The following is a 23100-nucleotide window of genomic DNA, read 5'->3' on the forward strand; positions in this document are numbered from 1 at the left end:
CTTTCCTCTCCTTCCTTCTTTTCTTCCAAAGCAGTGCTGTCACCATGGCTTTGGATGAGGAAGAAGACGACGCACTGTCTCTGTTGCCAATTTGGAAGAGAAGGAAGGAGAGGAAAAACAGGAGACCGGTGAGCAGGCTCCTAAATTCTCTCCCCCGCCCATGCTTTGGTAGAAGAGGAAGGAAGGAGAGGAAAAGGGCGAGCTGGGTCCTAAAGTCCCTCCCTCCACGCTGCTTCAGTAATAAAGACAAACATTGTTTTTGAAGGCTTTCATGCATGGAATCACTAGGTTGCTGTGAGTTTTCCAGGCTGTATGGCTATGCTCCAGAAGCATTCTCTCCTGACATTTCACCCACATCAATGCCAGAGGCTGCGAGGTCTGTTGGAAACTAGGCAAGTAAGGTTTATATATCTGTGAAAGCCTCTAATGCCTGGGATTCCTTGGCAGACCTTTGGGGATTGATTGGGGAAGGGTCTTCTTTTTGGACTGCCATTCCCAGAATCCCCTAACCAGCTGTACACTTTTTTGAGCAGTTCTAATCTGCAGCATTGAGGGAAAAGATCTGCATGTATGGACTTATGGCAACCCTATATATTTCACTAGCTGTGCCCGGCCACGCGTTGCTGTGGCAGTGTCTGGTGGTGTTGGTGAGAAATTGTTGAGGTAGTGGTGGTACTGAATGTCTGTTGCATGGTTGTCTTTATGTTTAGTATGCACACTGAAGTGGATTATATGGCAGTGTGGAGTCAAAATAATCCAGTTCAAAGCAGATAACATAAGATTCTAAATGGGTTGTATAGCTGTTTGGAAGGGCCTTGAGTCTACACTGCCATATAATCCAGTTAAAATCTGATAATCTGTGGAAGAGGCCTAAGTGAGGCCTAACTGTGCCTGTCCCCTGGGCTGAGTGAGTTGCTAGGAGACCAAGTGGGTGGAGTTTAGCCTTCAAACTGGCAGCAATTGGATAAAAACTATTATTCCTCTCCCTGTAATTAGGACTTTATTTTTCTTTTCTTTTTGTTGTATCAACCTAGAGCCGTGAATGATGGGTTGTGTTGTCAAATTTCGAGGTTGGGGGGCCTGTAGTTTTGTTGTTTTGTCCACTGCCCTGATGCCATCACTCTTTTATATACAGTAGAGTCTCACTAATCCAAGCTAAACGGGCCAGCAGAAGCTTGGATAAGCGAATATCTTGGATTATAAGGAATGATCAAGGAAAAGCCTATTAAACATCAAATTAGGTTATGATTTTACAAATTAAGCACCAAAACTTCATGTTATACAACAAATTTGACAGAAAAAGTAGTTCAATACGCAGTAATGTTATGTTGTAATTACTGTATTTATGAATTTAGCACTAAAATATCACGATATATTGGAAACATTGACTACAAAAATGGCTTGGATTATCCAGAGGCTTGGATAAGCGAGGCTTGGATTAGTGAGACTCTACTGTATATAGATAGGGTTCCTTAGGCTAGGAATCCCTTGTGTACAACGCAAACATTTCTCTTCTGAGTTGTGGAAGGCTTTCATGGCTAGAATCACTGGGTTGCTGTGAGTTTTCCAGGCTGCATGGGTATGTTCCAGAAGCATTCTCTCCTGACGTTTACCCACATCTATGCCAGGCATCCTCAGAGGCTGTGAGGTCTGTTGGAAACTAGGCAAGGGAGGTTTATATATCTGTGGAATGTCCAGGGTGGGAGAAATAACTCTTCTCTGTTAGAGGCCAGTGAGAATGTTGCAATTAATCACCTTGATTAATATTGAAAAGCCTTGCAGCTTCAAGGCCTGGCTGCTTCCTGCCTGGGGGAACAAATATGGAACCAGACATTGAGCATCTTACTAGCCAAAAGCAGTGTCATAACATATGTGCAGTGTGCATAGGAATTTGTTTATGGTTTTTTAAACCATAGTCCGGCCCTCCAACGGTCTGAGGGACAGTGAACTGGCCCCCGGTTTAAAAAGTTTCTGGACCCCTGGCCTATAGTGTAGAAATGTTTTGCTTTCCTTGTTTCTCACATAAAGATTTGTCATGCCAAGTTTGTTACAGATTAATGCCAATTTTTTTAAAAAGTCAAAAGACATTAATCAAATCACAAAATATAAATATATAGATTAATCTACAAAATAGTTTAGTAGATAATAAAACTACCCACAACATGACAAAACAATCAACCAGGATAATATTTGTTCTCTTGTTTTAATTGCATCACATACAAACATTGCTCTGACAGAGAAATACCTGTCTTCAACAAAGTAAGTTGTTAGTCATTGAAAGTATCTATCCAGCAAGAAAGGTCAGCAATAAAAAAAATCAACAAGTATTTCAGAGAGGGGAATTTTTTTATTAGGAGTGGGAAACTTTTGCAGAGTTTCCTAAAGAATAAACCTGTAATTCTAGTTAACTTAAAAGCTGAAGGTGAATTGCAATATCTCACTGAATATTTTTCGGGGGGGGGGGGGGGGACTTGATTTCTAGCCTGAATTATTGAATGACAAATTGATTCTATGAAGGAATGTAAGTCTTAAACCATTTGTGCATGTACTAATTTTGTGCAAAACTGTCCCACGCAACACAAGATCTAACAAGAGCTGCAGAAAAACAAATTAAAGCTACATGGTAATAGTAGCAACAAAACACATACGTCGGAATCATATTGATTGTCCTAACTAGAATAGACCTATTGAAGTAATTAGCTGATGGTGAGTCAACAGTATACAAATTCCTTGATTTAATGGGTTCATTGAAACACAAGCATCTTTCCTTTTCCCATCTTCTCTATTCTTTGTTTCTTGCAGATAGCAAGACAGGGACTTCCAGAATACGGATATGGCAACAAGATACTGTTGGCTATTTCAGTGACAGCAGCAATAATGCTTATCATTTTGGCAATAGGGCTGTACGAGGTAAGCTTGAAATGCAATTTAAGCTCTTTACATTTTAGTGTATTAATCTGCTCGGTTGCAATTCTGAATGGAATAAGAAGTGAAAGTCACCAGAAGACACAATATACTGCTGCTATGGGGGAAGAATCCTCCAAATATAATAGATATTCATATATCCCATATAGTACACTTGAATTTGTGCTATATGGGATATAAAGGTATTCCCCTTTAAGTCTAGTTGTGTCTGACTCAGGAGGTTGGTGCTCATCTTCATTTCTAAGCCGAAGAGCCAGCATTGTCCGTAGACGCGCAGTTTGGGAAGAAGTGATCAAGAGCAATGGTGCCCTACCTTTGGTCCCCCAGGCGTTTTGGACCTCAGCTCCCACAATTCTGGTAAGCTGGTAAACTGGCTGGGATTTCTGGGAATTGAAGTCCAAAATACTTCGGGGCCGGGCTGTGGCGCAGGCTGTTGAGCAGCTGCAATAAATCACTCTGACCATGAGGTGATGAGTTCGAGGCCAGCCCATGGCGGGGTGAGCATCCGTCAATTAAAAATAAAAAATAGCCCCTGCTCATTGCTGACCTAGCAACCCAAAAGATAGTTGCCTCTATCAAGTAGGAAATAAGGTACCACTTATCAAAAGTGGGGAGGCAAGCTTAACTAATTTACGATCTGAAATGAGGAAGTGCCGTCAGAGTGGATGATTAAGCAGCTGCTCCCCCCTGTGGCCAGAATCAAACATCCCCTCAGAAGGGCGGAATATAAATACTGTAAATAAATAAATAAATAAATAAATAAATACTTGGAAGGCCAGAGGTTGGGAACCACTGATCTAGAGCAATGTTTTTTTTCAAGATCTGCTTTTTCCCCAGCACATAATAAAACCCAGGCAGTGCCCAAGTTTCAAACATCCAACTTACATACAACTCCTAGTTACAAATGGGAGTGAGACAACAGGAAGTTAGAGAAATTTGTGCCAGGAAGGGAAATTCACTCCTGACCTGAAATTTTATCACCAATTCTTGTTTCCCCAACAAGCCATTTTTTTCACAATTCAATCATCACAGGAACAGAAAGTAGGGTGAATATTCTGAACAGGGGCACAGACAGCAAAATTACAGGGGTGTTAATCCCTGTTGTGCAAAACTAATTAAAAAATTGGCTGAAGTTATACTTTAAAATGTACCTGTTCTGAGTGTGTTATCAAAGGCTTTCATGGCCAGAACATGGAACATGGTCACACAGTCCGAAAAACACACAACAACCCTACCTGTTCTGACTTACATACACATTCAACTCTATCTATCTATCTTAGGGCCCTTCCACACAGTCATATAACTGAGAATATTGAGGCAGAAAATCCCACAATATCTGCTTTGAACTGGGTTATCTGAGTCCACACTGCCATATACTCCAGTTCAAAGCAGAAAATGTGGGATTTTATTCAGTTGTGTGGAAGGGGCCTTAGAGTGTGAGGAGTGGGTAGGGATAAAAGAATGGATATAAAATAGGGATATTTTTAGCATCCTATTATACTGTGTTCTTCAGTAATTATCTAATACAAAAATGTTTCTATAATGTTACAAATTTCCCCCTATCTAAACTAAAATAGAAACGTAGGTGTTGAATGAGGGTAGGAAGCGTTAGATAGAATGTTTTTCTCTTTGCAAAGAAGATAGAAAAATTAAGCAAAGAAAAAAGCTCTATCTAATGCTTCCTACCCCCTTACTGCTGTCTTTTTCATAATCAAGCATCTGTCATTCTTATCCTGTATCTTTGTTTTATAGTAGATTAAATTTTCAGGATTCCTTGAATATCATTGGGGATCCTGTAATTCTTGCCCATACAAATACAGTAGAGTCTCACTTATCCAAGCTAAACGGGCTGGCAGAAGCTTGGATAAGTGAATATCTTGGATAATAAGGAGGGATTAAGGAAAAGCCTATTAAACATCAAATTAGGTTATGATTTTACAAATTAAGCACCAAAACATCATGCTATACAACAAATTTGACAGAAAAAGTAATTCAATTCTCAGTAATGTTATGTTGTAATTACTGTATTTACGAATTTAGCACCAAAATATCACAATATATTGAAAACATTAACTACAAAAATGGCTTGTATAATCCAGAAGCTTGGATAAGCAAGGCTTGGATAAGTGAGACTCTACTGTACAATTTAAGAATAAACCTACAGAACCTTGCTTGTTTGTAACCCATGGACTGCCTGTTGCACTTCACAAAAGCAGTTTGAGATGAGGCAGTGTTTCAGCTTTTTGGGGGAATAGAAGTAAAAGTATAAGAATGCTGGCCAGCCAATCTCTTGTTTTTAACCCTTCCCCCATCACTGATGCGTGTCCCCCCAATATGAGAAACTATGGAGGCTTTGTTGCTGACAATTCTTCCCTGTTTTGTTCAACAGATCTGTTCGCAGCGTTCAAGGGAAGGTGGCGAAAAACGGTAATATGTCCCCTAGAATGACTCATTTGCTTAGTCGTTTTGTGGATCTGTCCTCAGATTTCTTAACTTGAAGTACATATTTACACTGGTTGCTTACCAGCTTAACTGTCATGCCTTAATTCTTTCGAATTCTTAGATTGGTAATATAGTGAAGAACCTAGACCTGTAATTTGATTAGTATTTTAGTGATGTCGTTCAAGGAATGTTCAGCCTAGAGCTCTCTGGCAGAAAATTCCATGCAGCTCATCTAACTACAAATGTCAGGATTTCATAGGATGAAGCCATGGCAGAGTTGGCTGAGATTCTGTGAACTGACTTATTCCCTACTTTGCTATTTGTCTGTTGGAACAAATCTCTTTGCACCGAAACCTCTCTCTTTTCTCCATCCTGCCTTCAAAACTCTTGACAATGAACTCTACAAAATGGCCCAATTACAGGGATTTGCACTGTACTGTATCCGAAAATACATCTCTCATCTGAGCTATGATGAAGTGCCTTTGTACTAGTTTTTTCTGTACACATAGCAGTGAACATATAGGTGCCAAGCAATATACTGCAAGTGTGCTGGTAGGGAAAAGCACAGCCTGTAATCCATACCAGAGCCCTGTGTCCACATGAATAGATTTGAACACAAGGAGCAAAGTTCGAAACATTCCTGTTAGGAAAACTGACTCTTGTTGCATTCTGAATCTATCCATACTTGAATAATGGGAAGGATGATGGACTTCAGAACATCATCCTACTGCTGATATGTTGTGAATGACTTCAACACTGTGTAACACGATTTTGTTCCTGTGTTATAAATGTCATTTCCTAATTGGTTCTATCATAAAAACATGGAATAAGTTTATTAAATTGCAAAAAAAAAATGTTTTTTGCAGAACATCCTGTAGCACATCTTGCTATAGATTTTCAATGAGTATCTCATTGAGTCTCAACCAATTCAACATAGTTTGTGGCAGCCACAAAAACAAAGTTTCTGGAGTATAACAACTACTTTGAAAGCAAATACCACATAATTAAACAGAAAATAACACTTTCAAACCAAGAACAGAAAATCCTTCGAAATTTTTTACATTATGTTCACTATATTCTTTATTTTTTGTGCTTCATGGAGAAAGGTTAAACTTTGCAGTAGCCTCCACACTCACACAATATCTAAAGAAAGACTCTCTGATCGCTTGTAATTAACTAACAGGCAAATATGCCTTGAAGCTCATTGCAATTAAAATTAACTTTCCTTGTGTAAAGTAGCATAACTTGCAACATTCAGAGTGTGAAATGTAATACAAAATTGCAGTTAGATTTGCAACATATGAATGTATGTGTTTCTCATCCTTGTAAGACCTGTGACATTTCCAGTCCTTAAAACACTTAACACTTTCTATTTTTATTCTCTCCTAAAGGGGATTTTGGGGCAGAAAGAAGAAGGGGTCAATGGATGAGCAAGTGAGTAATTCCTTAAGGACAGCATTGATGATGATCTTGACCTTCATTTTTCCTCTCCCATCTGAGAGATATAGAGCCGGATTCTCATCTGTGCTATAGAATCGATGTGGCCTGGAGCAAGTCTCGCTTTGCCTTGAATGAAAAACTAAATAATTGTAATCGTACAACTTACCTTGTTACTTTATGCAAAACGTTTACTTCATTTTCATCTTAAAATAATGTCATCATGGTCTCCAAAACTAATAAAAGTAATCTGTTATTGTTAGCCTGGGCCTTTGACAACCAATGGTATGCCATCTCTGAACACTTGGGTACCATTCTTAGCAGCCATAAAAAGGCAAACTCTTAAAGGCTGTGAATGCTAATGAAGATCAGGGAAGATGAGAGAAAGCTGCATGTGCTCTTAATTGTTTATTAGAGAAGCAAGGCTTTTCTATTAGAGCAGTAAGTAAGATGGAGCCCAGACTTATGATACCCAAAGTGGCATCAAAGTACTATACCTGTGTAGTGTGGATGTGTCTCAGGATATTATGCAGCTCTGCTGGCCAGTGCTAGAGTTTTTGGATAGAATTCGGGCTGGGAGTGACGTGACTTAGAGCCCAACATTATCTTGGGGAAGAGGGGTATAGAAAAATTTTCCAGCCATGATTTGTAGACTAAAGAATTGCTAGCTGGAAAGTGGTCCTCCATAAGTGCTGGATAATAACTTTCCCCATTTGTGTTCATCCTGATGAGAAGATGTTGAATGCTGTGGTCCAGTGGGGTAGCTTTTTTTGGGGGGGGGGGGGAAATGGAGGTATAAAATTCTGCCTACCAAGCCAAATTGTCTTCAGTACCCAAATTTTTAGCATTGCAAGAGATGAGATATAATTAATATAAATAATTATGTCTTATTTTCTTTGCATGCCCAACCCATATTTCTAAATGCTCATCTAATGTTTTACATCATTGTAAAACTAGGACATTTGGAGACAGGAGAAACATTTAGATCTTATTTAGGAGACAATACTCTCCTTTTGTCCACACGCCACCCTCGCTAAAATGTTATGCTGACCCCATATATAGGGGCCACAAACCTTGAACCAGGCCAGAAATTGCTCCTGTGCATCCAGATGATATCCAGGGACTTCTGGCCCATAACATGGGGTAAAATCAGTTAACTTTATTTTATACCACATTAACAGAAATTAGCAGCACTTCAGGGCTGGTGTGGACAGTTGTGTGAGTTCTAATTCATAAACAATCCCAACTGTTTACATGGGTCAGTGCTGACATTCGTTTTTCTCGTGCTCTGCAGTGGTGTGGGGCAAAGGGGATGACGTTTGTATTTTGCATTTTTTGTCACTGCAGAGGTGGTCATGGAGCTCTAGAGAGCTCCTGACCTTTGCTGGACATCTTTGATAATGTCAGCAAAGGTAGCTGTTTGACTTGGAGAGAGGAAGAAGATTGTTCCCTCCTCTCCCTCTCCACTTTCTAAGTTGTGCTGGCACCTTTGCTAACATTGGTGAAGACACTCGGTGATGGCCAGAACCTCTATAGAACTCTTTGGCTGTCACTATAGCAGTGGTTCTCAACCTGTGGGTCCCCAGATGTTTTGGCCTTCAACTCCCAGAAATCCTAACAACTAATTAACTGGCTGAGATTCCTGGGAACTGTAGGCCAAAACACTTGGCGACCCACAGGTTGAGAACCACTGCACTATAGCAACAAAGGATGCAAAAGTTAAGGATGACTATCTAGCAGGGAGGAACTAGGTTCAACTTGATTAGATGGTCAAGACTCTGCTTCTGCTGCTGTAACGGTTTAGAAGTGGAGAGATATAAACACATCAGCAGAATCCAGGGCCAATCTCAAGCAGTAATGCTTCAGACCAGCCCAAGATTTTGGTTCTCGTGTAGATGAGCCTGTGGTGAGGACAACAGGTTTGGGGATAGCTGAGCATTATGACAATCCTAACCCTGAAGTTGTTTGATGTTTTGTTTGCCACCCATTATCACACAGCTCTTCCTTCTATCTAGGCTTCTGCAACTTCTTCCGTTGATAAGCCTCTCTGGCTTAAAGACACATATCAGCCTTTGGATGAAACACGGAGAAAGAGCATGGTTAATAAACTGCACGATGCAGAGTCCTCTGATGAGGAAGACATATTCAACTGGGCTAATGCAAGGTATAAATGCTGAAAAGTGCTCTTACCAGATCTCTGTGAATGGCATTGCCTCACCGCTTCCCTCCTATGGCTATAAATATAATCTAGGATTTGTATGTAAGATCCCTGGTGAAACCACAGAAGCTAGAGATGACCTAACCAAAGAAAGCTGAAGTGATCATATAGTGATAGATTTCTTTCCCCTACTTTCTACAGTTCCTCTCTCAGGAAGCTAAGCTACTGGCAGAAATTTCAGCTGGGAGATGCAGTCATAAAATGAATCCTCATATTAATTTTTGCCAGAAGGGCAAAAAGGCAGAGAACTTTTCAATAACTTTAAAGCATAGGTTCTTTTTATTGCAATTTCAGTGTGAGAGGGTGCATCAGAACTTTTACACAAACAGTATTTAGACATTACAGATTCTATGCAACTACATTGGATTCACAAGCAACCTACTACAGTTACATTCAGGCCTGTAGCGAGGGGGCGGTTTTAGGGGTTCAACCCCCCACCCCCGAAATTTTTCAGGTTATAAAAAAAACCTGGTTTACTCATGAATTTTAACTGGTTAACCAAATCCCCATGCTAAGTCTATGAGACACAAAACATTAAGAGCCCCTCCAGGCACTATCTCAAGCAGATATTGACAGGTTTATAGCGGGGAGGGGTGTGTGCTAGGGGTTAACCCCCCTCCCCAAATTTTCAAAACCCTCCCCGAAATTTTTTTCTGGCTACGGCCCTGGTTACATTGGCTAACAAACAAACAAACAAAAGGGAAGGTTACATTTTCACTCAGCATTCACACACATGTTCATGCATTCATCCTAATGCATACATCCAAATATTACCATATTCTTTTCTCCCTCCTGCTTAAGCCAGGCCCTGCTTCTCCTGCAGCTTGCCAATGCATAGTTCCAAAACGCCAAAACTTCAACACTCCAAAAAGAACTTGACTCCAAAACACACTTTCCTCTTCCCATGAGAAAAGGAGGCCTCAAAAGTGACCAGATTCCTGTTTTCCCATAACAGATCTCACACGTACACTCTCTCTCTCCTTCTCAATGGAGCAGAGCATAGCGGGTGAATAGCATCTCTGTCTGTCACAATTTCTGAATTGTCATAAGGTCACTTATTTAGTAATATTTTGCTGATGTTGTCCACAAGTTGTAAATGAATGATAGACATCTTCCATTCTGGAATATCTCAGTTTCCTGGATCAGATGTTGATTCTTCTTGATTGGTATTGGCCTTGTGTTGACTTCCTTCTTAACACCCTTAACGTAACAGAGCCATTGTCTCTGCCCCAAAGTTCATTAAGTCAGCAAATGTTGACAGATGTAAACAGATGTAAACATTTCTCTTATCACTGTCACAGTTCTTATCACAGTTTACCAAGCAGGTTAACTATTTCAGGTCTCATTAGCAACTTTTAATTGCAGTTCAGTAAGCAGGTAGTTAGCCATTGCAGGCATTAATATTTTAGAATGGTATCTCCAAAATTATTAGCTCTCAGTTATTCATTCCTTCCATACAGTTCACTCAAACCATATATACCAAATCCACATTTATCAAATCTGCACGCTCTGTTTTTGTGACAATAGGAACACGTGGTGTTTTACCAGTAAAAGTACTTACTGTGTTTTAGACTTTTTAAAAAGAAAAATATCTCAATTCTTGCTACAAAGTTTCCAGGAAATTTTATTGTTTTTCTAGTCTAGTTATCTAAATGGAGAGGGGGGAATGACAGATTGGTGGGTAGCTAAGGGGAAAGAGAAGAATAAACTGCCCCAATCTGAATTTGGGCAGAGGAAATGCATGGCTATCAATACATTGTTAGTGCAGTGCATTACAAATGAGTGTGGTGCTGTAGGGTGAGAATCTGGGGCAGTTTTAAGGCTGAATAATCTAAATTGCAGCTGGATTGTTTTGATGGTATAAACAACTCCTTTGTTACAGGATTTCATTTTACTACAGTGCAGATCCCCCCCCCCCTTAAAGTGCCACCTATATGGTTTTGGAATATTAAGTATTAATCACTGTGGTTATTGTCTTTAATTTGCAAACAAAATATTGGCTATGAGTTCGGTCACTGAAGGACAAATGTATGTACTGCTCCTTTTAACTAAAGCAGCCTATCTATAACCTCAGCACGCAACAGGCTTGAGTAAATGGTACCTAGCTATAAACTGCCTGTGCCCTGATTGCCCTATAGAAAACTCCATGGACCTTCTATTTTTCTATTTACCAGACCCCAAGCGGAGCCTCTTCCTGCACCAAAGCCCAGTTCAGTCAAATTGTAAGTAACCCTATATGGTTTAAATCTTGACTATTAGTTCTGAGCTTTACTGTCTGGTAATATCAGGTCTTTGGGGGAGAGGGCTCCCACAGTTTTATCATTGGCCATGTTGGTTGGGATTGATGTGTATTGTAGTGCAAAACAACTGGAGGCCATCCAAGTTTGTTCACAATATGGCTCAAAGGAGTGGATTGTTGTGTGCAAAGCAAGAAACAATTTGACAGTTTCTCGGAAAAACAGAACTACTGGGCAAAAGCCAGCTTGCTCCTAGACACTACTTGGATCAACCTGTCTGCAAATTTCATTAATGTCTTTTTTTCTGGAATTATGTGTTGTAGTTTAATCACTTTAAAATAAACTTCCTCAGGAAGACCTATTTGCTCTGAAATGTGTCTTATAATTAATTGCAATTTGGAGTGAATACAGGCTTAACTGTGTCCCTAATATTCGCTTGGATGAGATTCCGCACTCCGCCTGAATGGGGAAAATGAAGGATGGATTAATCCATCATTAAAATTCTTTTGTGGTGTGGAAGGCAAGAGAAACTCAACCAGTTCAGCAGCCAGATCAACTCCTTCTGTGACTGAGCAGAAAACAAGTGCAAATCCTGTTCTGTTGGGGGAGAGCACATGAGTATGGTGCACCTAATTTGCATGGCAGTAATTCCCAAATGAGGAACTAGGAGAAATTTTGTCCAATTTTGTGATGTCATAATTATTCTTGATGGAGATGTCAATTTGGTTTGTGGGATTTGGGTGGTTTTGGTTATTTTGTTTTTTGTCTAGTACCTTATGGCATTGTTTGTCGATATTTGTTAAATCTGTCCTGAGTCCTTACAGGGAAATAGAGTGGGATATAAATAAGGTTATTATTAATAATAATAATAATAATAATAATAATAATAATAATAATAATACTGTAATTATAATAATTCTTTATTACTGAAAAATGAAAGGCAATGGTGAGCACCCAATTCTTACCTTTGCCCTTGTATTTCTTTATTGCATCCTTCCACAACCCCTCTCCTCTGATGTTGTCTCTATGCAAAAAGTATTTCCTGGCCATAGGTATAGGGCTGGGTATGGAATTTCAAAGGGCACCAAGCTGAGATCTTGATAGTGTCTACTCAGTGTATGTATTGCCCATAGTAAAAAGAGACCCTTGGGTTAAACACTTGTGCTGGCAGAACTGATGACTTGAAGGTTGCCAGTTCGAATCCAATTCAGGGAGAGCACATATGAGCTCCTTCTGTCAGCTCCAGATCCACGCAGGAACATGAGAGAAGCCTCCCATAAAGATGGCAAAACATCAAAAATCCGTGCGTCCCCTGGGCAATGTCCTTGCAGATGGCCAATTCTCTCACACCAGAAGTGACTTGCAGTTTCTCAAGTCACTCCTAATATGAAAAAAAAACCCATAGTAATATACAGTACGACCTCCACTTTCTTGGGGGTTAGGGACACAAGACCCTTGTGAAAGTGGAAAACCCACAATATTAAAAAACATTATTTTCTTTAACAGAGAGAATGCCTCTCCAGGAAGCTTTGAATCCTCTAGATTGGTTCTCTGGTCAACTTCTGGCTGAAATGGAGGCCCTAAAAATGTCTAGGAAAGTATTTTCTGGGTCCACAATCACTGTGGAGGATCTAAAAATTCCAGATGAGAACATATTAATCAAATCCATGAATAACCAAATCCACAAAATTTAAAAACAGGCAAGGTAAATGGAGAGACATGAATCCGCAACGCATATTTAGCCCTGGGTCTAACAGGGCTTGGGGTGATTCCTCCTCTACAAACTATCTTGCCTACTTTTTCCTCATAAGAATCCTGCAGGAAAGTAAACCTCTCAAAAGTAACCACGGATCCCATGTTGGGAGAATGACATAATACAAATGAAATTAAATAAATGAATTCTGTGTTAGTTCAGAATCTGGGAGACGCTAATGTCTAAGACCAGACCGCAAACCATTAGACAGAAACAGAACATGAATACATGGGCACTATAATATTAAAACAATAAACATGAAGAAGAAAGCACTAAACATGTTACAAAAGGGAAGAGGGTTTACTTGGGGTCTAGCAGGCAAGACTTGAAATCCCATATAATGAAAGGCTAGGCACCTCTGAGCAACTTCCCAATAGTTGTTGTCTTTGATCTGAAAAAAACCTGAAATGCCATGAGTTCTCAAGAAGGAAGGAAGAGAATGGAACACAACCTTAAATGCCACAAACATACCTAAATTTCTACTTTTCTTGCTTCAACAGAGAAGCTCCACCTCCAGCTGAACCACCCCCTGTTAAAAAGGCCAGTTCCAAGAAAATGTAAGTAGCTGCAATATCATATAAACCTTTCCTTGACTTCCTTGTAATTAGGAATGTGAGAATAATCTGTGAAACAGCCTAAACCATATTTTTTGCCATATTCATCAACAGGACAGTGTTGCTTTTCATAGTAATTATATATTTGTTAAACAAATCAGGTGCAAATGTTTCTGCACCTAAGCATACTTATTTTCATACTTATCTCCAAGTGTGATCTGCAACAGAATCATGCAGTTTAAAGCGCACCCCTTCTGATTTCCAACATCTCCATTCCATTTCTTTTATTTTCTTTTTCAGTGTTCCATCTTTTCTCCTACAATACCCAGAGTTAAATGCCCAATTTTCAATTCCCATTTGCTTGTTTTCGGATTCCTCCTCCCTCTAGATAGGCATATAAAGGTAGTGCTTTGAATATTATGTGCATATAATGTTTTCCTGCCCTTGCAGTCCAAAATTAGCCTTGACTTCTCTCCCTGTCCAAAGGAGAATCTTCTTTGTGACTCTTTGCAGCCCAAAGTGCTAATGTTGGACATCTTTCGACACATTAGCCAGAAGCCAATTGCTTGTCCCAACATGAAGAGATTGCTGAATCAATACAATTTTAATATGTATTTACACTTTTAAACAATTCAGTGGGTTAATACTAGATGAGATGAACAATGAGATTTAGGTCTTTATGCCCATGGCCATTTCATGGATGGAACCATGGCAGTTGAAATGGGATAGTAATGCTATAGTTGTGTAGTGTGAAGGGGCACTTCATGTCTGTTTTGCAGTTAGCATGCTATAATTCTACTTTAACTGCCATGCATGCTATGCAGCTCTTTGGTGACTGAGAATTATAAATGCTTTCCCCTGAATTGCCAATCCTAGGAGTCCACAGGCTAGAACCATGGCTGCTGGAGTGGGATCGTAGTGCTATAAGTGTGTCATGTGAAAGGGCCCTTTGAGTTAAGTATAGGGAGCTGTTCTCAGATACTCCCTGGAACTATCTTAACAATTCATTACAGTTACCAGGGGTCTATGACTCGTGGTATAATTTATAATTATGTCTGGCCCAGTTCTTTGTACCTCCTTCAAGTACCACCCCTGTGCCAATAATTCTCAATAGATAGACAGTGTGTTTGCTCAAATAGATAAAACACACAGACAGACTAATAAGTAACTGGTGGGTTTGGAACCCCAGAGAAGCTTTAACCTACATAATTAACATAATCACATTGACCATATAAACTTTTTCAAGACGTGTGTGAAATTTATTCCTACCATTTCTACCAATATTTTATGTGTTCCATTTCTTCAGAAGCATGAAACGGGAAGCCCCCTCCCCACATGGAAATCTGCTCTTGTGTTGAGTCAAAATTGCCTCCCTGCCTGCATGTAGGCAGGCCTGGAGCTTGGCTGCAGGCACCTTAAGGGCCCTTCCACACACACACTGTCGAGGAGTGTGGTAGGGTGTGCAGGCAGGCCCGGAGCTCGGCTGCAGGCGTGCTCTGGGCCTGCCTACATTCCCTGCCACACACACACACTGGGAGGGTGTGGCGTTAGGAGAGAATGCTGCTGGAACATGGTCATACAGCCCTAAAAGCTCAAAGCAACCCAGTGATTCCAGCCATGAAAGCCTTCAACAATATCCTTGTACACTATTAGGTGGCAAAAGTTGTTGTATCACATAAAACAGAAAAGGTGGCTGTGTCCCCCCCCCCCCCCCCCCCAATTCTCAGCATTGGCTATACTGTCTAGGGATGGTGTAAGCTGCAGTATAGCAACATATGGGAGGTCACAAGTTCCCTTTCTTTAAGAGTATGAGCTGAGATGAAAACCAGTGTGATCAGGGGCAGTTCACCCATAAGGCAATTTAGGCAGTTGCCCCGGGCGCCATCGTTTGGGAGGTGCAGTTGAGGCTGCCTCCCGCTAGGTGAAGCGGCTGGCGAGTGTGCATGCTGCCGCTTCCGGTGAGGCTGCTGCCAGGTGAAGCACTGGAAAGCACGCTCGCCAGCCGCTTCACCTGGTGGGAGGCAGCCTCACCTGAAGCAGTGACCTTTTAATTGTGGATTATCTGCCTTGATATTCTGGGTTATATGGCTGTGTGGAAGGACCCTCAGTGCTCTTCCACACAGCCATATAACCCAGAATATCAAAGCAGAATAACCCACAATATCTGCATTGAACTGGATTATCTGAGTCCACACTGCCCTATATCCCAGTTCAATGTTTGGTGCTAAATTCGCAAATATAGTAATTCCCTACATAACATTAACATGTATTGAACTGCTTTTTCTGTCAGTTTGTTGTAAAACATGATGTTTTGGTGCTTCATTTGTAAAATCATAATGTAATTTGATGTTTAATAGGCTTTTCCTTAATCCCTCCGTATTATCCAACATTTTCGCTTACCCAATGCTTTTATTTTTCAGTGACTGGTTTGGGGGGGGGGGGGCACCAAAATTCTGTTTGCCTACACTTGAAAATTACCTAGGGCCGACCCTGAGTGTGATATACTAGTTTAGACTAATTTAGACATGTACGGTTGTGAGAACTCTTTTGGCTTAAGCACCTTTACATTTTTTAGAACACTTTTTAATGGTTGGTGTTCATTGTGGTTGATGGCACAAAGCTGAAGTTGGCTTTCTGAAAACAAGCTGGATAGTTTGAGGAGAATGGGTGGCCTACATGTAGCAGACACTCCTCAACTCTTTTTCATCTTTTGTCAGGAGTACAGTATCTGCTCCCAAGAGCGCCTCTGAAGGTGCAAAAAAGTAAGTAACTGTAATAAATCTGGAGCTGATTCTCCACATTTACCTAGCTATATAACCTTTGTTAGGCAACTTCTTGCAGTGCTGGGTTGCAAGATCTGTAAAACACTTTCTTACAAAAGAAGACACTTGATTTAAACTGAGTTATATTTCTGTAACCTCACTCTGCCATATGTCCCCTTCTGCCACACACATACTCTGAGAACACAGGTTTAAATAATAATAATAATAATAATAATAATAATAATAATAATAATAATAATAATACTTTATTCTTAAATCCCACCCATCTCCCCAAGGGGACTCGGGGCGGCTTACAAAGAGACCATGCCTAAGCAATATAAAAACACAACAGTAAAAACAAATCAAAATACAGCAATAAATACCTCAAAAAAAGCATACAGCATGGATTCTCTGCCATGTAACCACATTCATCTGTAGTAATTAAAAACAATGATGACTCTGATGGCATTGTAAAGACTTAACAAAATGGTCTGTTAAGGATACTGAGAACGGCAGTCCCACATCAGGAAAAGATGTTAAAATTAGTTAAAATAACTATCCATTCTGTATTTCCCAAGATATCCCAAGTCATTACATTTGCCAGGCTGTGGCCAAACACTATACTTTTCCTAACCCAAGGAGTCACTAAAGAGCTAACAAAAGAAATATAGAAAGCTGCTCCATTCCTACTTTGCCAGCTCATTCCTTTCCCTTTGTGGAGATGGCTAACAGGCTAGAACTTAAATTCAAGGTTGCTTTTTCCTCAGTTGCCATATTTTAAGACCATATACTCTCCTGTATTTACAAAGGCTAATATGGGAACCAATTATGTACAGCCCCCACATTCTTTGGGATTAAACATACAGGATCCCCATGAATGTGAAAAACCACAACTAAAGACATTGCTACCTTTTTACCTACAAGAATAGCTCTCTAGGAATTTCTGGATCTTCCAGCATGACTCTGTGGTCAACTTACATTAGAAAATGACCATAGAATTGCACTTGAGGACCTAGACATCCAAAAGAGGTTTTTTTTAGTGAAGTTGATCTTAGAGTCACAGTGGACGATATAGAGCTTTCTAGAGATAACATTTTAATCAAATCTGTGAAGAACCAAATCTGCAAAAGTCAGAGTGGAGGGACATCTGTACAACTAATTGCTTGTGATTTTCAGTTGGAGAGAAGAATATCACTGTGAAAGTTATTAGGGAGGGAATAATAATAATAATAATTCCCAAAAATAATGTTTGACAGTGGCACTGAAGAAGGGAAAAATCATTGAAAGTAAGGGCATAATATGCCTAATGTCGAAGTAATAAAATGTCACCAGCCAGAGGCCTATAAATATATGAGCGTACTACAGCTGGACAACATCAAACATGAATATGAGAACACTGTGGTCAGCAAAGATTACATTCAAAGGCTCAGAAAAATTCTCAAAAGCAAGCTCAATGGAGGCAATACCATTGGTAAAAATATCAAAATATCCAGGTGGCCCCTGGGTAATGTCCTTGCAGACAGCCAATTCTCTCACAGCAGAAGCGACTTGCAGTTTCTCAAGTCACTCCTCAAACACACACGCACACACAAATCAGGATGATTGCTGTCCAAAAACAACATGTGCCCTCTGCTTTTCATTATTGTCATGATCCCTCTGTCAACAATCTTACAAAAAACAAACCTTGGCTATCAAACGTCTAAAAAATCTCACAAAATTTCGCATCTGATGTACATGGATGACCTGAAGCTATATGGGAAAACGCAAACTGAAATCCAGTCTCTGACTAAAACTGTTTGAATTTTTAGCACTGATATCAGCATGGAGTTTGGTTTGGACAAATGTTCAACAGTGGCATTGAAGAAGGGAAAAATCATTGAAAGTGAGGGCATAAATATGCCTAATGGCCAAACAATAAAGTGTCACCAGCCAGAGGCCTATAAATATCTGGGCATACTACAGCTGGACAACATCAAGCATGAACATGTGAAAACTGTGGTCAGCAAAGAATACACACAAAGGGTCAGAAAAATTCTCAAAAGCAAGCTCAATGGAGGCAATACCATCAAGGCTATAAACGCCTGGGCCATACCTATCATAAGATATACTGCTAGCATCATAAACTGGATGCAGATGGAACTGGACAATTTGGACAGAAAAACAAGAAAACCCATGATCATTCATTGTTCACTGCATCCTCGCAATGATGTTGACTGGCTATATATGCCTAGAAGGTCTGGTGGCAGAGGACTTTCACAAATTAAACAAGCAGTCAAAGAAGAAAAACATGTACTGGCAAAATATGTAAAGAAAAGTGAAGAACCTGCTATGATTGAAGTCAATAATTGGAAACTTCTCAAAGCACAGCAGACAAAGAATCAGTACAAGAAAACTGCACAACAAACCAGAGCTGACAGCTGGTACAGCAAAGCATTGCATGGACAGTTCCTTGACAAAATTGAAGAAAAAGTTGATAAGGAGAAGACCTGGTTATGGCTCACTAATGGAACACTGAAGAAGGAGATAGAAGACCTGATTCTTGCAGACCCAGGAGCAAGCAATCAGAACAAATGCATTTAAGGCCAGGATCGAAAAATTGGCTGATGATCCAAAATGCAGACTGTGCAAGGAAGCTGATGAAACCATTGATCATAGTGACAAAGCTAATTATTAGATAGGAGAAACAGGCTGTAAAGAAAGGCATAGTGAGAGCAATCAACTCAGGTCCCATCTACACTGCCATGTAATGCAGGTTAACTGCATTAAACTGGATTACCAGTATATGACAGTGTAGACATATAATCAGTTCAAGTCAGTTCAATATGCATTATATGAGTCTACACTGACCATATAATTCAGTTCCAACTGCATTATATGGCCGTGCCAATGGGGCCTCGGTGGATCAAGGTCGAACAAAAGCATTGGCACAAATTCTCTTTAATTTTGCTTTTTGCTCTTTGCTATCAGGACCGAAGAAGGAAGTGAAGGGGGAGGTGAAGAATCTTCAAAGAAAGCGTAAGTAGCATTGAGCTCTAAACCTGGATTGTTTTTTCCTACACTTTTATAAACATATTGGTCTAGAAATCACAGGAGAGCTGTGATCTTTCAAAGGGCATTGGTATGTTGCAAAGCATTTTTCAAAAAATTTGATTTTTAAAATGGAATATTTATTACTAGAAACTGTATTATTAGAAAAGTGGGAAGGAGGAAACACAATGGAGGTGCTAGGGGATATAGTCATTGAGTGGACATTAGAGGAACCAGGGATAAATCATTTGCGAGGGAACAGAAGGACTCATCTCATGGAGGTATTCGATGGATTTTCCCATTATTTCATTCACATATCCCAACCCACATTTCAATCTTCCTCAGCATGCTTCCCCTGTGATGTTTTGGATCACAATTCTCAATATCTCTAGCCAGAAAGAAATGATATAGTTGTAATACAGTTATATTTGAAGGAACTCAAATACGTACATACATGGTTGCATGCTTCACATATTTCTTCTGAATGAGATATTTTTATACTGGACAAGACATCTAATCACGCTTCAGACATTGTTCTGTTTTGTAGGGAAAGTTTTTTCTTTTATTCCTAGACCTGAAGTATCAAGCATTTCATTACAAATTGGAGTAACCTCATTCTTGCAGCATATTCATGTAACTCATTATATTATGACCCTTAAATATTTTGTTCTTTTCTACCATGTAAGGTGACTCTCTTCTCTTTCTGGGAAGGTTTCTACTACTTTAATTGCTGCAATGGTAGGAAGGAATTCAGCAAGCATTCAATTTTGACAAGTCATGCAGCCATTTAAAGGTATAGGAGCCCTGCTAGAAAAAAGAATCATGGCAGCTCAGTATGGGTGTCATATGGCTTTTGGATGTTATCCAGATCCAAATTTCTTGTCTTGACAAAACTACCTCAATATTAGTTCTTTTTTAGCTTGGCCTTTTGAAAGAAGCCAAGAGCCAAATAAGCAGATTATGGATGTTCAGTTTCTAGTCTGCCAAAGTAATGGCAGGAGGAGAAAAAAATGCTAAACTTACTGAGAAAGAATGGCAATCCAATCCAGGTAACTGTACTCTAAAAAAATCTGTTACAGTTCGGAAGGTGAAGGTGAAGGCGAAGGCGAAGGCGAAGGCGAAGGTGAAGGCGAAGGCGAAGAGGACTAAGGTTGACTGTTCTATGTTTGTGAATACTGGTGTACATTATCTAGAACATTATAGAAAATTATATTCTTCATATGGAATATTATTAAATATATTCCTCCAATAAACACACTGGTCAGTGTCATCCATACCCACAGACTAAACACGATGAAGAATTTAAAGTCCTTGGAATATAGTTGGCTTCATTGCTTCACAAGACACTTAAAACAGGTTGTAAAACATCCAAGAAAAAAATTAGACGATAGGGTTAAGAAAAGAAATGTGCATACAATGCTAGGATTATTTTATCATATACTGGCTGCCCAATAACATTGTTCGCTGAATGAATCTCAAGATTTAATAACAAAAATGCAACATCAAATTGTAATAAAAGAACAAGTTGTAGCCTGCGGCATAATATGAGCATTGCATGATGACTCTGGAAGTAGGATTCAAATCCTTGCAGAACCTTGAAACCCATTGGGCAACTTGGAGCAAGCGACACACTCTCAGCCACAGAGAAGGATAACTGAAAACCTCATCTGAACAAATCTTGCCAAGAAAACCCTGTGATTAATTTACATTAGACTCGCCATAGGTTGGAAGCAACTTGAAAGCACACAACAAGAACTACTACTACTGTTGGCAGGGAAAGACATGAAACCACTTTCAGATCACAATTATGCATGAGAGCTACTTATACAATAAGAATATGGATTTGAAAAAGTATAAAGAAATTAATATGCTTCCACACAGTGCTAATATTAAAACATATATGGCGCCAGGAAAATGGGGAGAGCTTTTCAAAACCAGGGCACCTCCCTGGGAATTATCTACCTTGTTGTCCTAGGTGATCGCTCAGGAGATAGTCTCTAATAGACCTGTGATATTTTGTACTGTAGATTCTACCCGGTGCTTTTTGGATAGGAAAATTGGGTGGGGGGGATGGGGATTTTTAAATGCTGCTTAGGGCCTTATAATGTCAAAATCAGTATTCTGGCCCTATTGTAATGCAATACACATTACAGTAGGTGCCAGATTGGGAAGGATAGGCTCTTTAGAAGGCTATCATAGGACCCTTCCATACAGCTGAATAAAATCCCACATTTCCTGCTTTGTACTGGAATATATGACGTTGTGGACTCAGATAACCCAGTTCAAAGCAGATATTGTGAGATTTTCTACCTTAATATTCCTGGTTATATGGCTGTGTGGAAGGGCCCATAGTGGGAGAAACAGAAGCCAATTTTCACCCCAGTGTTGGACTGCACTAACCAATTTTCCGTTGAATTTGCAAGTGGATATAGTTGTAGGGATGCTTCTTGGAAACTGAAGGGTCAATTTTTCTATGGCTCCTAGAGGAACTGTGTCTGGCCTTTTACTTTTTTATGATTGATTTTCCACCCAACATTTGTGCAAGGGGGCTTTGGGGGCTACAGAAAGGAATGAGCTATAAACTATACTCTCCCCGCTTTAGCCACATTCAGTAGTACCAAGAGCCACCAGAGATCAAAGACAGGCTCACAATTCCTCCTTTGAGAGACGCTCAATAGCTGATCAGTCCTAGAGGCACAGTGGGTAAAATCCTTGTGCCGGCAGGACTGCTGACTAGAAGGTTGGGTTGCTGACCTGAAGGTTGCTGGTTTGAATCCAACCGGGGGAGAGCGTGGATGAGCTCCCTCTATCAGCTCCAACTCTGTGCGAGGGCATGAGAGAAGCCTCCCACAAGGACGGTAAAAATATCAAAACATCCAGGTGTCCCCTGGGCAATATCCTTGCAGACGACCAATTCTCTCATACCAGAAGCGACTTGCAGTTTCTCAAGTCGCTCTTCAAACACACACACACACACACACACAAATCAGGATGGTTGCTGTCCAAAAACAAAGTGTGCATGTTTTATCAAAATAATAATAATAATAATAATAATAATTATTATTATTATTATTATTATTTTGGATTGTACAGCTTCAGAGTGTGATGGAGTGTAATAATAATAATAACTAGCTGTGCCTGGCCACGCATTGCTGTGGCGTTGTCTGGTGATGTTGGTGAGAAATTGTTGAGGTAGTGGTGGTATTGAATGTCTGTTGTATGGTTGTCTTTATGTTTAGTATGCACACTGAAGTGGATTATATGGCAGTGTGGAGTCAAGATAATCCAGTTCAAAGCAGATAATATAAGATTCTAAATGGGTTATATAGCTGTGTGGAAGGGCCTTGAGTCTACACTGCCATATAATCCAGTTAAAATCTGATAATCTGTGGAAGAGGCCTAAGTGAGGCCTAACTGTGCCTGTCCCCTGGGCTGAGTATGTTGCTAGGAGATCAAGTGGGCGGAGCTTAGCCTTCTAACTGGCAGCAATTGGATAAAAAGTATTATTCCTCTCCCTCTAATTAGCACTTTATTTTTCTTTTCTTTTTGTTGTATCAACCTAGAGCCGTGAATGATGGGTTGTGTTGTCAAATTTCAAGGTTGGGGGTCCTGTAGTTTTGTTGTTTTGTCCGCTGCCCTGATGCCATCACTCTTTTATATATATAGATAATATTTTATTTATAACCCGCTTCCATCTCCCCGAGTGGACTCTGAGCGGTTCACATGGGGACCAAGCCCAATCAAC

The 23100-nt window shown here is 40.0% G+C and overlaps 1 protein-coding gene across 2 annotated transcripts in view; it reads left to right on the forward strand.

The window, feature by feature from the left end:
- The window catches only part of LOC103279261 (leucine-rich repeat-containing protein 37A), a 45935-nt gene extending 25327 nt beyond the window's left edge, over window positions 1-20608 (forward strand). For both annotated transcript variants that reach the window (XM_016994516.2, XM_062984163.1), the window contains exons 10-18: window positions 2803-2910; window positions 5315-5352; window positions 6759-6801; window positions 8820-8968; window positions 11197-11244; window positions 13513-13569; window positions 16284-16328; window positions 19296-19343; window positions 20435-20608. In XM_016994516.2, coding sequence (XP_016850005.2) covers window positions 2803-2910; window positions 5315-5352; window positions 6759-6801; window positions 8820-8968; window positions 11197-11244; window positions 13513-13569; window positions 16284-16328; window positions 19296-19343; window positions 20435-20504 — 606 coding nt within the window. In that variant the 3' untranslated portion in view covers window positions 20505-20608. The remainder of the gene's footprint in view (window positions 1-2802; window positions 2911-5314; window positions 5353-6758; window positions 6802-8819; window positions 8969-11196; window positions 11245-13512; window positions 13570-16283; window positions 16329-19295; window positions 19344-20434) is intronic.
- Window positions 20609-23100: the final 2492 nt, after the last annotated feature.

Source organism: Anolis carolinensis, chromosome 6, assembly GCF_035594765.1.
Source record: "Anolis carolinensis isolate JA03-04 chromosome 6, rAnoCar3.1.pri, whole genome shotgun sequence".
Lineage (NCBI taxonomy): Eukaryota > Metazoa > Chordata > Lepidosauria > Squamata > Dactyloidae > Anolis > Anolis carolinensis.